This window comes from Colossoma macropomum, unplaced genomic scaffold (genome assembly GCF_904425465.1).
Source record: "Colossoma macropomum unplaced genomic scaffold, Colossoma_macropomum, whole genome shotgun sequence".
In the NCBI taxonomy this organism is placed as follows: Eukaryota; Metazoa; Chordata; class Actinopteri; order Characiformes; family Serrasalmidae; genus Colossoma; species Colossoma macropomum.
This window is the reverse complement of record NW_023494795.1, coordinates 17,212,753-17,227,617: the sequence shown is the minus strand read 5'-3', so window position 1 is coordinate 17,227,617 and position 14,865 is coordinate 17,212,753. Positions and strand designations below refer to the sequence as shown.

Below are 14,865 nucleotides of genomic sequence, written 5' to 3'. Positions count from 1 at the left end.
AAATGAGTTAAATAAGGACACCACAACATAAACTCTGACAATTTAGCTAATAACCATGTGTCGTACATTTAACCTCTTTTTGGAATGGGTCAGCCTTTCTATGAGAACGTAAAGCAGAATTTCTCTCCAGCTGCTTAAAACTACCGTCAAGGGAACGTAAACGTCCAGTCAATAGAACTATGGAATAATTCTGCACATGCGCGTATTTCTCTACACCCAGACAGCAAGAATTGCATGAATTCTGAACCATAAATTATATATATGCATATTGTGCCCTTTTTTTGGGACTCCTAAATTACAGCCCAAATGGCACATTGGTTTTTCAGCGGAAAGAGAAAAACAGCCATAGATTTTGACAGTGAAAACACTGGTCGTGTGAAACTATGTCACAGTTTCTAACGGGGACATCAGACAATCAATCTGTAAGCATACAGACTATCACACCCAAGAATTTCTCCTCTACAGGTTTGATACCACTTAAAAACACCACAGTGATACACAGAATACAAAACAACAGCAGAAGCTCAAAGGAGGGTCCTAGCATGCTAACACCATCTGCCACAGTTTCTGACATCGTGAAAAAATTCACAAACGACACAGCCTAAGTGCAAAGAACAAAAAAATTAATAAATAAGTAAAAAGGGCAAACAATGTAGCCTACACACTGTAATAATTTTAATAATTTTTTATTTAAACTGTTGTCATGAATTTCAGTTTTGGTTTCTGCCAAAAATTTCCTTTCATTGATGTAAGAAGGAGGTGGTCATTATATTTTAGTGTAAAAGACAACTTCCATCCACTGTCAGCTGGGTAATAGACTGGAAAAAGAAATGCGATATATGAATGTACACAGACAGACACACACACACACACACACACACCACGATTAAAGTTGAAATTATGCTAGAATTAATTATTTAAAATGGGCTCGTTTGCAGCATTAAATCCTGTGTGACTGATTCCTAACACATGGTCTTCACATGGCATTACCCTGAATGCAGGTTTTTCTTTGTGATGCTATGGGAGCTCCACTGACCTAAGCTTCAAGAGGAAATTAAGTTATGCGTCGTCAGCAACGATTCAGTATTCCACCCTGCCCACAGGGGCCTGCCTGTGTCCCATGATGGTGCTGCCCCTTGTCCCTATGCCACATCTGCCAAAGAACCAGGCTGATTTGATTGCTCCTCATTTGGAGACGAGGCTGCGTCAGGGGAATGGGCGAACAAGCGATTCTTCATGAGGACGGGCGTGGGTAGATCCTGAGTGGCAACAGGTGCCACCCGCTGATCCTGCGGCTTTGTGTCAGCACGGGTGTGGGAGTGAGAGAGGGCGCCAAGGGTTACACTAACCCCTGAGAGCAAATTCAATGGAGACGTGAAAATGCCTAGGAACCAGCAAGAGGAGCAAATCTCAGATCAAATATGTCTCACCAAGCATCACGTTAATGAAGACACTGATCTGTATTTCAGCCAAACTTGATTTACAACCAACTAGATCTCCAAATCTGATCTATCGAATCACTGTTTTGAAGCTGAGATTCCTCCATCAGCAGCAGTTTCAAGTGTCTAAACGAGTCACTAGAACAATTAAACTAATCACTAGTAGTAGTTACTAGAATTAATCTTATTAAAATTAATATAAATTATCTGCCAAAGTATTTCATCAATCTCTGAACTGCATTCAATAGAAAAATAATTCAATAGAAAAATAATTTCTTTAACACTAATAATACCAAACAGTGACCATAACAGTTTTTATCTGAACCCCAGCAACAGGTCATGATTAAAAACAAAAGAAAAATAATAATAAATAAGAAAAATAAACAGAATGCACAAAGCTTAACACTTCATATCGTCCCAAAGAACTATAAATGTAATTATAGTTAAGGGGATGTCTCAACAGCCACAGGGTCAATTGTTTAACTTTGTAATTCTTTAGAGAATATTTTTACCTATATTTTCATTTATATATTGTGGGACTTTATAGTGGCTTGAACACCCAATGAATACAAGAGTAATTAAATCTGATGCTTGTCCAGTTTTGCCAAAAATAAACAAACAGTATTTCACCTTTGCTTACCTAATAAAGCAGAAAATCTATTTCAAATGCATGGATGAAGTGACAAAGAAATTCCACAAACAGATAAAATTGCAGGCAAAAAAAATCCAAAAGTGTAGGCCTTGGTGATCCACCTTTGACGCGCGCAGCAGTGGTAAAAAATGACTAAGTTTGGTTGATGTATGAAGCAGGCGGGAGTCCATTTATCAGCAGGCCCTCAGTGGTCGCCCGCTAGGGTCCCTCAAGTCACAGGCCGCGACGCTCTCCTTTTGACTGATTAATTAGCCAATCACAGGACATTTTTCACCAGCGGCAGGAGGGTTTATTTCAGCTAATGCTGGGGCTTGGCTAACCGAGCTACGTTCAAGCAAAGTCGGCTCTTTCTTTCAGGCCTGCTAGAGTGGAGGGGGCTGCAGAGGGGGCATGAGAGATAAATCAAACCCACACCTACACTCGTATACCCCACCCTGCAGCCTAACTAAACCCCCTAAGGGCTAGGTGGGGGGAAAAGAGAGAGAAAGAAAGAAAGAGAGAGAGAGAGAGAGAGAGAGAGAGAGAGAGAGAGAGAAAGAAAGAGAGAGAGAGAGAGAGAGAGAGAATAATCAAATACAGCAAGAAATACAGATATCACGAATAAGAGACAGCCACACTATACAAAACTTCCTGTAAGGTTCCAAGATTCCCCTACACATCTTCAGAAACTACGGTTGTTAGAAAAAATTAAATAAATAATAAAAAATATACTAGCATTCTTCCACAAACCTACCATATCAAATTGTTTCATTTAAAATACACAGACATGAGCTGTATTATTTCAGGTCAATGGAGAACATGCTGTATATGGTTCTATATAGCACCAAAAGCAGTTCTTCTATTGTTACGATGTCAAGCTAGTAACAATAGAAGAACACTTTTTGGTGCTATACAGAACCCTTTTCAAAAAGGTTTCACATAAAACCATATACAACACATTCTCCATGAATCCAAAGGACCATTTTACCAAGCACAAAGCTATGTAAGCTTCAAACGTCTCGATATAGAACTCATGGTGCTAAATATAAACATCCCCTTTACTAAAGAACCCTTAAAGAACCATCGTTAAGAGCACACTGTGATATAAATGTTTGGCCACACTGCTTACTACTGTATAAACACACACACACACACACACACACACACACACACACACACAAATATCACAACCAATTATTAACACTTTATTTAGGCCAATACCAATTAGTTCACACTATAATCCACATATGAAGTGAAGTGAGTGGGAGACAGAATATGGATCACTGATTCATTCCACATAGCAATGACAGTTAAATCTGATGAGACAATCACTGCAACCTTTAACATTATTTTATGTAAGCATGAGACGTTAATTAGCGGACACAGTCTTATCTAGAGCCATTCACACAAGCAAGTGGATGCAACACTGGGAGTTTTACCCAAACACTCTCATTAATATACAGTGGCATTCTTGCCCGGACCAGGAAATGAACCACGTGTGGCTGTGGTGTTATCCACTAGGGATGCGCACATTTAACGTACAGGTATGCAAATCCTGAATTCACTGTTCAATTATTCCCTATTAGAGATGCACCTTATTTTGGCCACTGAAGTATTTCAGCCAAAAACGTTCAAAAAATTGCTTTTTTGGGTTTCAGCCAAAAGAGAAAAAGACAAAAATTTTACTAATAAAAGATTAAACAGCCCAAGAACAGTGATCAAAAGCACTTTTTGTTCTTTTCACACTCCTGTACTAGTCAGTTTAGATGCCCTCAGACAGAGCAGCTGCAGAATGAAAACGCCAGCTGTGTGAAACTGTTTCACAGTTTCTAAAAGGGACATTAGATTTACATTCTCTGCTCATGTCAGGTATCATGAAGGGATACAGTGACCAAGAAATTCTCCTTTATCTCTCTGACACCACAAAATCCTGTTTGATATGTAGAATATAGCAAAACAGCAGAAGCAGAAATGGAAGTCTGTAGCCTCAGTTTTTTTAAATAACCAAAAACAATAATAATAATAATAATAATAATGATTAATTTACTAAGGACAGTGCTAAAATGCAAAGTATAACTTAAACAAACAAACAAACAAACAAACAATCAATCAAACCATAACAAAAAAAATAGCATAATTCACTGCCTTGGATGACCTAAAAAACACGAAAAACAACGGATTTCGTCATGCTGCAATAACTTTAGTAAGTTTGTCAGCTTCCTCAGTTTTTGGTTTTGTTCTCAGCCAAGTGAACCTGAATTTTAGTTTTGACCAATGATTTTCCATGTCAGGTGCATCACTTTGTTCCACTGCAGAACAGAAAATATACAGGCTAGCAATGAAATGCTGATTTTATGCTTTAATGGAACAGAAAACAACACAGTTTCACTTGTACTAGCAAAAAAAAGTGTATTACGTACTTCGCTACTAGAAAACATGAGCGATTTAACGTGAGCATGTAAATAAGAATGTGAGTAGAAAGAGACAGCATGGCCAGCTCATGTCTGTGTTTTTTACATTTTTGAAAAATAAAACATTTCAAGTGTATTCCTCTGCATGCATCTAAGTTAGTGCTACTAATTGTTTTTACCTCCTAACTACTGAGCTAAAGAAAACAAGTCCTACAGTACAACGTTAACTTCGACCCCCCCCTTTCAAAAATATTCCTACCTTATATTTTTCATATCATCGGACAGTCATATAAGGATTTCACTGCATGTTACACTGTGTATGGCTGTGTGTAAAGCTTGATTTGATTTGACTTGATTGTTCATTGTAACTATTGTTTGTTTTTACAAAATATCAGATGGAAAAAATAATGACATTTTCCCTTTTATCCCCTAGGGAAAAAAAAAAAGATGTGACATATGGCAGGGGCAGTCTTTCTCTCTCTCTGCCTGTAAAATGAACAGTGTTCTGCCACCAAGTACCCTGTTTGGCTCCTTCCAGAGGAGCCCGTCTCTCTGTCGTCTCTGCATTGTGGTGTGGTGAGTATGATATAGTGATGGATCACTGTTTGGCTTGCAGATGGACAGCTGCTACATTCTTGCAGTCACATGGTTACTGCAGCAGCACACTGACGCCTCTAATGCCAAGCCAGGCCTTCCAAACCCACCACAAAGGTTGCATTTCTGCCTGAGCCTTACTCAAGGAACTATGATTAAGAGATTCCATGTTTGCAAAATTGTGTCATGCAAAGTTTAATTGTTTCCACAGTTTAGGAAAAGGCAAGATTAAGTATCATTAAAATCAACTCTGTGGGGAAACAAAAGCAAACTAAACAGTGCTACCCGAACTAGGGTCTAAGAGATATGACAATTTTGTGAGCAGTAACAATTGGTCACAAAGACGCTAAAAATACTGATAACAGTAGCTGTCGTCATTTTATATCTTACATTTACATGCTACATTTAAATTGTATACAGTGCTTCTCTGGCTGATATCAGCTGCCAAATGTAAATAAATAAGGCTGAATGGGGAGAGCTTCTCAATTTTGTGCAGTTTTGGTTTCGCTTCTTATTTGTTGCCGTCAATGAAATAGTCACTGAAGCTTTTTTTTTAGTGTTATCATAAGTTATCCTCATGCATAAGGTTAGGTTTGGATGCATTTTAAACAGAGATGGCATGAGAACACACTGTTTCACCAAACTTAATTTTTAATATCAGCTGATATTTATAAGGATCCAACATTTTTCCTACAAAATGACTAAACCTTAAAACAAGCTGTTCTAAACTGAAACACTTCACTTAAGATGAGCATTTAAAAGTAGGACATCATGCTCAAACTACTCAAACACTATTATCCCACAAGAAGAAATATAGAGCTGAAGGTGTGATATTTTCATAGATCTGTTACAGGATTGGATTAGATTCATAATTTCCCCCTGATATCCAATCTAACATTTTCTGCCGATATCAGCCTGATACTGACATCAATCAATACCAATATGCTGTCAATAGTTTTAAATGACCAGTGTCTAAATTATTGCCGTTTTTCGTGTTTATGATGGTGTTTTGAGTTCCAAAGTATCAGTTCAACCTGTATCGCTGTTATTCACACAGATATGTGGCAATTAAGACAAAGTCAAAGTTTATTTATATAGCGCTTTACAGAACAAAGCAGCTTTACAGAAAAATCCGGGTCCAAGCCCCCATGAGCGTCGCCAATGGAGACAGTGGCAAGGAAAACTCCCTAAGAACAAGAGGAAGAAACCTTGAGAGGAACCAAGACTCAAGGGGAACCCATCCTCCTCTGGTCGACACCGGATAGCAAACAGCATTAGTATAAAATATCATAATACAAAATGGGGAAAAAACAGGTGAAGAAATAGTTAATTAGATTAGTTTCAGTTTATGCAGCAGCAGCCGCATCATCAGAAAGGTCAGATCATGCAATTAACTTTTCTGAGAGTTTCCTTCACATCAGAGAATCATGATCATACTAGGCAGCCAATAATTATCAGCTGGAATTTTACAGACACTGGTTAAATTGTCAAGAAATCAATATTGCCAATTATTATTGCCCAGCCAATATATTGACCAGGCCCTAAACTAAAATATGATTTCCTTGTGGTTCACACAGCTCCTCTCTACACAGCCTTTCTTAAATAAAGTAACAGAGCGTCCGGCAGACGAGGGGTGATTTGGGACAGGCTTTTGTGAGTGTGTGCATGTGCGTGCGTGTGGTGTGTGTGTGTCAGGGAGCACTGTGACAAGAGATAAGGGGCTGGCAGGAAGCTGAGCGAAGAGAGAGGAAAACCCCTGGTGCAAGAGGTGGGAAAGAACGCTGCCAAAACCTGGAGCAAGCCATCGCACAGCCTTAACAATCAGCCTTCAGCTCCATTTTCCTTACTTGCTACCTGTTCTACACTAAAAAACAGAATAATGACTCAATATGCTAATTGCTTTAGTAATTTAGTGTGATACACAGTGTTACCAGAACCCTCTACACGTCCCCTCCGAAAATGTGATTCACTGTCTCGCAAATTATTTCCCGCTACCATTTCCCGAAACTATTTCTTATAAGATATTAGCCTCAGGGTGCACGCCACTTACTCAAGGATACAGCTCCCACACTAGCCGCAGTAAAAAAAAACAAAAAGAATTACACCTCATTTGGCCTCAATGCCTCGCAAACACAAACATAATACAACCTCCTCCTCATCCACACTTCCTCTGCAGGCCTAACTGCCCGCTCTTTTCCTGGGCTTGCCACCAGCCCTCGCTGCACAGCCTCCTGGGATGCCATTGTGATTCTGCTCAGATTGGTTTTCGATCCGGTCAATGAAGTCCCCCCTGAACAGCACAATAACAAACCGGAACAAAACGATTACTGGGGACAAAAAAATAACACGCTGCTAACATTTCCAATTTTGGGCACAGAAGGAACGATGGCTATTGTGTGTAGTTTTGCTCAGTAAGGAGGGTGTTTAGCGCAAACTAAGGACTTGAAACATCAATTTCTTCCAGCTGGTTGATGGTTAAAAAGCTCCGACATACATCTATTAGATTTTATCATGAGCCTCATTTACTTCCACCTTTATTAACATGATGAATTCTCCATGTACGTGACAAATTAGATGCCCTTTAGTGAACAGTCCATAGGCATCTTTCTTACGATGAAAGCCTTCCTTTCAGCTCTACTGCAGTGTGCAAATATCCGACTGCAAGAATCAGCGGATCCAACTTACCAGGTTTATCCAAAGAATTAAACACACACAACACACAAAAATTGCTAAGATTTATGTGCCCGCCTGAGGCCATGTTTTCCATCTTCCCTGAGTAAACACTGGCACTTAGCAACTGAACGGCTGAAATCAAAACAGAAAATGTCGAAGAGCACCTGTAACACCAAGCAGAGATGTTAACAGCCTTAATTTTTCACAACCTGGCAATTATCTGTGCTATATGTTTTCTGCCAAGTGCTCTATGCATGAAGGAATTACTTTAATTAAGAAATAAAACCACAAAAGGAAAAAAAAAGAAACGATCCATGTTCTTATGATGAAAGAATTTACCCAAAACAAAGCCTGAGCAATAAAGAGTTGATGCTAAAACATCTAAGGGCAAATACACTGGCATGCTTGTTCACAAGCCACAGGTACGAGGCATAAAGTCAAGCTAAACAGAACCTATAACACATAAGGACCTCTATAGGTTGTGATGCATTATAACCACCAAACCAAGTTAACTCTACTGAACCAAAGAGCCACATAAGCCAAAAACAACTTGGCAGTGTAATCCCCGAACTTTAAACTAACTTTCCAGGGATTTAAGAGTGTCATCGGAAATTCCTTTTGCTCATTTCATCATTTCCCATGCCCTGAAGGACAGCAGGCAACAAACGTCCAGGGATGGTAACGGATAGCACGCTGACTAAAGAACGGTACCTGATGTGACCGCAGTGGGGGCGAGTGGGGGGAGGGTGGTGGACAGGGAGAGTGGGGGTGTTAATCCGTTAATGGGATTTCTGCGCTTTCCCTGCACGGAGTCCAACTGCACGCCATGACATGGCTAATCACCAGCCCACATCCTGCCGCGGGCGGCTCACGTGACCCAGAGCTGGTCAGTGGTGCTTACAGGTAGACTAAACTGGAGTGAGCAGTTGCCAGGAATATTGCAGAGCAATCATTCAAACTCACAACATGGTCAAAAGTTTTAACGCCTCTTAGCCAATCTGTATCATTCTCAATAACTATTTCCCCATACATCTGTTTTAAAGGACTGAAATTTTGGGTTCTTGGTGCTTTAAGGCAAAAAAGGCAAGTCAAATCAATTACTTGACAAAACAGTAGATGAGATAAGACCACTTTACCTCCTCCTCATTTCTGGCCTGTTTTGATCTTTTCCCAAAGATGCAAGCGAGGTCTGTCTCACTGCGATTGGACAGGTCCTTTCCTGTAAGAAAACATTCAAGAGAGAGAAACTTTATAGAGCTCTTACATGTCAATACATCTTATTTCTCTGTCTGTGCTGGTTTAACTCTGGAAGGTAAAATTTGCTTTCTACATGTTTTAATACAACTCAACTCACTAGCTTCCACGAATACATAACACATTGTCAAATTCTGAGGTGGGCATGGAAGGTAACGCTGGTAGGTCTTGCTGAACAACAACCTCTTGTAGTTAAAAGAGTCATTGTTTATAGGACTTTCTGTAACATGAAAAGAAAATGTCTCCGGCCTCGACCTGTTGACAAATGAATATTTTTCTACGGGGGTTCTAGTCTGTAAATTATTGATTTAAATGGATAAGGGTCGCGGGACAGTTTTGAACTCCTGCCGAGAGGAAAGGTTTTAAAGGCAAAGGAGGGCGCACTGCGTGGTCACAGGGGATGAAACGGACGAAGAAAAACAAACGATGCAGGGACGGCCCCGCCTCGCGCCTCCCGCTTTCCAGCGGCTCAAAGGCTCCAGGAGAGCCCGGGCGCCCGTCTCGGCCTACAGGCCTGTTCGTCCAGCTGCATCCTCTTCCTCCAAGCAGTCCCTGATAACGGCGGGTTATTTATTGCTCTAAGCGCTTTTTCTCTCTGCCTTTCAAAGGGGAGACCTTGCCTCCCTGTAACAAGTTATCCTGTAAGGAGGCTAAACAAAAGGCTAGCACACACAGGCTGCCTATTGATCCAGTGGAAATCAAATGTTGTCCAAAAATGGCCTCTTTGCATTTCTTTCAGGCATCCATCAGCCTCTGCAGGCTTTGTGGGGCACGTATCAGGGCCACCAAGTGGCTTTAAGTCTTTGGTTTCTCGGATTTTTTCCAACATGGCTGTGGGCTGCTGGCAGGATGTGTTGGTATGCTGGTGCAGTTGAGGTGCTATGGAAATCCTGTTGGGAGCAGTTGTCAAGGTCACCGTTGAGATGGCGATGAGTGCCATGAAACTCTGGCCAAACCAGATTAGCAATCACAGAGGCTTTTTTGGATCGACTTGCTAATCTGACAACCAACAAACTAATTGACTGCCTTAAAAGACACCCGGACAGGATCAAAGCTTTCACTCTCGCATTTCAAAGAAAAGAAAAAATATTTCTGAAGCACAAATCTTTCCCCTAAGCATTTACGGTACTTTCTCTACTGACAGAAAACGATCATGTTCGAGTGTAGGTGTTCCTTTAACTGAAGGAACTGTACGAGCAGTCAACAACAATGTAACGAGCAGTGATGTATCACTCCTCAGATATGATAACGACCAACGAAGCTCTTCAAAAAATAAAGGGCAATTATTTGGCAAAGAGTCCAAAACTGGTTTATGCATCTAGTGCGTAATGGATTGACCTACTCAGCCACATAAATGATGAAGTACTGCAGTTCAATGCACATCAAGAACTTCTGGATCTGTTGATAAATGGGCACCCAATTAAATCTGGGTTACTGGTTTACATTGCTAGTGCCTAGGGTGGGCAGCGGAGACATGAGTGCCTATCCCCAACACTGAAAGCCATCAATCTGTGCTGCGGACTGCATGGGTGAGAGCCAGGTGGAACAGGGACAAGAGAGACATGCTGCAGGTACCAGGCTTTCTGCAATGATTACCTGCTTTTTATTCATGACACATAAGTACTATTTGGAGGATATTAGTTCTCCAAGGGGAGGTGGGGTAATAATGTTAAATTTACAATAGGGCGTCTAATGTTTGAGAACAACTCGAATTGGACAAGAAATCTCGGTATAAGTTAGAGATAGGAGTGGCTATTCGATTTGCACACTGCCTTTATTCCAGAAAAGAGCAGAAAACATGTCAAAACAATTGATTTAGCCATTATTTCCTTTAACCTAACAATCTAGTTGGGGTCATTTCTATTCTTCATTTTATAGACGTAAAAGACAGCTGAATCTTTAAAATTCAGTCTGTAAAAATGACTGATGTGGTGCACTGTAACAGTACCAAAATCATAGGGAAACGCCAGTAAAAATGACATTAGGCCACCTCCCCATGTAAAACTAATTCCTTTTGAATAATGCTATAGTTAGATTGTGCTACACTGTTATGTTTCAGTCTTAACTGCCCTGGACAGGCACATCTCCGAGTATCAGCATGCTACTCTGGTTACGAATCAGGATAGCCGGCAAGAGCTTATTGGTCCCCCCCTTTTTGTGTCAACTTGAAATAGGTTACATGTCTATGCATTGCAGAGCCCCTCTAAGCCTCAGCAGATATAGCGTTGCATAAGCACCTGCTGAACACAGGCTGCTGTCGACTACTTGAATATGTAACTGGTTTATCTCCGCTAAATCCTTCTCCTGGCTGTGGGTGAAACGAGGCACACCTGGCACAAAACACAAGCCGAGGAATTCTGCAGGTCACAGAACAATGCCAAGAGCCACGGATAGGATCCTGATGCCTTCACAAGGGTCAATCCCAACGAGAAATCTTATGTGATGACTCAAAGGCCTGGTAACTAATGCTGCTCTCTTCATATTTCAAGAAACATGCAACCTTGAGTTAGTGAGTCAGACTTTATTACACATGGCTATTAGTCGGTTAGTTCAGCTTTTGTTAGACACTGATTGCTAAGTAACCATATTAGCATCTGTGCATTCCTGCTGGTAACCAAGGAACAAAAAGCTGAATTTCTGGTTCTACTTGCTAGTTTTAATCCCAGCAGTAGGTGAAACAGACTGACATCATGTCACCAGAGACGAGGCAACAAAGACAACATGAAACTTGAGCATTAGCTCTTTTAAGACATTAGACTCCTTAATAAACTCTTTACTATTTCTTAGTTATGATTAGATGACAAAAGGAAAGTAGGAGGAAAAAAAAACAAAACAAAAAAAAACGTATTTTGTGCATGAATTTCCGCAATGCTTTTTTTAGTCCTACAAACATGAAAGACTGCGACCACTATGAGTTAAAGAGTGCACCAAGGTCAGTGAGCTTGTCCAAGACTAAGGTCAAGGATACAGGTTTGTCTGAGGACATGCACTTTTGCGTATAAGTTATCTATTTCTGAGGACATCCATGTTCACCCTCTCTGTAGGGACAACATTCCGTCTCTCGGCTAAATAAAGGACCTGAAATCACAGACAACAACAGCAGCATGCACCCATGCTCGGCATTATCTGCAAGACTCATCAGGCACTGATTGAGGCCATTTTGAGCTGCAAATGTATCGGCCAGCACTCCTCACAGGAAACAGGAAGTCATGCTTTTAAGCCTTGTGCAACGGTAACTTGTCAGGTGATAAGAGATGAGAGCCCTTTTCCCCACATTCCTGGGATTTTTCAAAAAAAAATAAAAAACATCAAGTCAGGGGTAAGCAAGAGTCACTAAAAATATGACCACTGAAAAGGTCATGAAGACAGACATGCTTGTGTGTCACCGACTGCAGCAATTTTAAACATTCAAATCAATGGAAAAACACAAGTGTGTTTATCGTTGTACAAGTGATGAAGGTTAGAAGCTCCTGGCACGTTCCAGGCTAATTGTCCAGGTGGGTTGTAAGCCACTCTCTATTCCCGAGGTTGTTCTCTGGTTAAGCTGACCGCACTGTGCTGGCAAGCTGACCTACTGCAGCACTGACCCATGAGCTGCTCCTACTCCTGCTGCCAAAGAACTCCAGGTTCAAGCCCTCACATGCAGAGGAAGGGAGAAGGAGCATGTCGTTAACCAAAAAGGTTTAGTCAGAGGTGAGTGCTGCACAGTACTGTACAGGAGAGGTTTACAGGAGAATATAAGTTAAAATAAGATTCATTAAAGTGTTATTTTAGAGTATTTCTATTGCTCCATTCATCATGTAATTTCAAGACATAAAGAACAGCTGGCATTTTCAAAATCTAATATTTATATATAATCTGTAATTAAATCGAACAACAGACGTGGAAACTTTAGGTTTTGTTCTGCCAATGTTAACATTTAACAAAATTACACAGAAGCCTCAACAACTAAATACAACATTTGTTTTTTGTATTCAGTATGCCCATCCTTTGCCTTTATTAAAGCTTCTATTCTTTTCAGGGAACTTGCTTTTAAGCTTTTTTCAAAAATTTCAGCCTTACAGACTTAGCACTTCATACACTTCTAGTGTCTACATACAGATGGAACAACTATGAGAATTCCCCTACTACAAACTACAACTACTTCAGAAAACCAACAATAATTAATAATCATTCATTAAAAACATGTCTTAACATCTTAAATTTCAAGAGTTTATATGCAAGCCTACTCCTCAAGTCCTCACTCTCACAGCTACATATTTTCACAGTACTTACCAAATAATTCATAGTAGTCAAAGAACCTGGGTGATGGCTGATGAAATCACATATCATTGGCAATGGACAAGCAGCATGATGGCAATCGTGATTTTTTTAACTAGAAAATACTGGACTAATTATTTTAAGATATCACCAATGCCTATTAGTTACTGAATGAACAAGATTGAGTAGGATATGTTTTATTATGCCTTGAAAAACAAACCTGCAGATAAAGGGATAAAAAAAAAATCTCAAATGATCAGCATCTGGGCCCAACAAAACAGTGGCCATTAATATAAGCCAACTGAACTGATAATGCTGACAGTATGACAGTCATACCTTTGGTGAATTTCATGTAATGGACCCTTTTTTTGGAGGTCTTGGATTTCTCCTCCAGACTGAATCCTTGTGTCTGTTCCTTGGCGGCTTCTAAACACACAGAAAATGACATTTCAGTGTTAAATTGAACTGTGCCGTCACAACAAATATATAGCGGCTTGTAAAAGTATGCAACCCTATTAAGTCATTGGATTTATCTGGATTACAACTTCCACTATGACATTTTGTGCTGCGTCATTTTAATTTTAACAGCCTGGCCCTCATAATTAAATTGATTTAGTGATGTAGGTTTATGTAAGGAACATATGTGCAAAAGTACTAATTAAAAAAAACAGCTGCTATAAAATAATATCCAAGTGTTTGAATATCCCAGTGAGCACTGCTGGATCAATTGTGAGGAAAAGGAAGCTCAAACATACCACCCAGGCACTGCCCAAACAAGGCTGTCCCTCAAAACTCACCATCAGAGAGCAACAAGGGACTGAAGTAAATGTGCACCGGTCAACGATATCAAGAGCTCTGCATAAAACTGGCCTGTATGGGAAAGTGACCAGAAAGAAGCCACTGCTGAAGAAAAGCCACGTTTGCAGTGTGCCATCAAAGTGACCCAGCTAAAATGTCTGATAAGCCTTTATGGTCAGATGAGACAAGAATTAAGCTTCTCGGCCAAAATTCTAAATGCTATGTGTGATAAAAACTGTCCATTCCTCAGTGAACACAATCCCAAAGGTGAAGCATGAGGATGGCAGCATCATGTTGTGGGGATGCTTTTCCTCAGCCAGGACTGGGCATCTTGTTACAATTGAAGAACAAATTAATTGTGCAAAATACAGGGAGATCCTAGAAAGCAACCGGGTTTGGTCTGCTAAAAAACGAAAACTTGGAAGACACTTTTCAGTGCAAAAAGGATCACAAGCACAAAGCCAAAGAAGCACAAGAGTGGTGGACAACAATGAACAACAAAAAGGTGAATGTTCTACAATGGCTTAGTCAGAGTCCGGATATCAATTCAACTGAGAATCTGCAGCACTTTGAAAGCAGTGGTCCACAAGCGTCATTGAACCAACTTGAACAACCTGGAGTAAATCCTGAAGTAAAAAACAAAGAACGAGTAAAAATTACTCCCGAAAAGTGTGCAAAACTGATAGAAACTTACCCCAATAAGTTGCTGATATTGCAGAAAAAGATGGTTCTACCAAGTACTAGTCTGAAGGGGTTAAACACTTATGCGAGCAGCACTTTCAATTGTATTATTTTTTTTAAACCT

At 40.2% G+C, this 14,865-nt stretch overlaps 1 protein-coding gene across 1 annotated transcript in view; it reads right to left on the bottom strand.

The window, feature by feature from the left end:
• The window catches only part of pinx1 (PIN2 (TERF1) interacting telomerase inhibitor 1), a 28,852-nt gene that overhangs the window by 8,627 nt on the left and 5,360 nt on the right, over positions 1–14,865 (bottom strand). Inside the window, exons 5-6 of the mRNA XM_036581665.1 lie at positions 13,599–13,688; positions 8,885–8,967 (exon numbers count right to left, since the gene is read on the bottom strand). Of these exons, the coding sequence (XP_036437558.1) occupies positions 8,885–8,967; positions 13,599–13,688 (173 nt within the window). The remainder of the gene's footprint in view (positions 1–8,884; positions 8,968–13,598; positions 13,689–14,865) is intronic.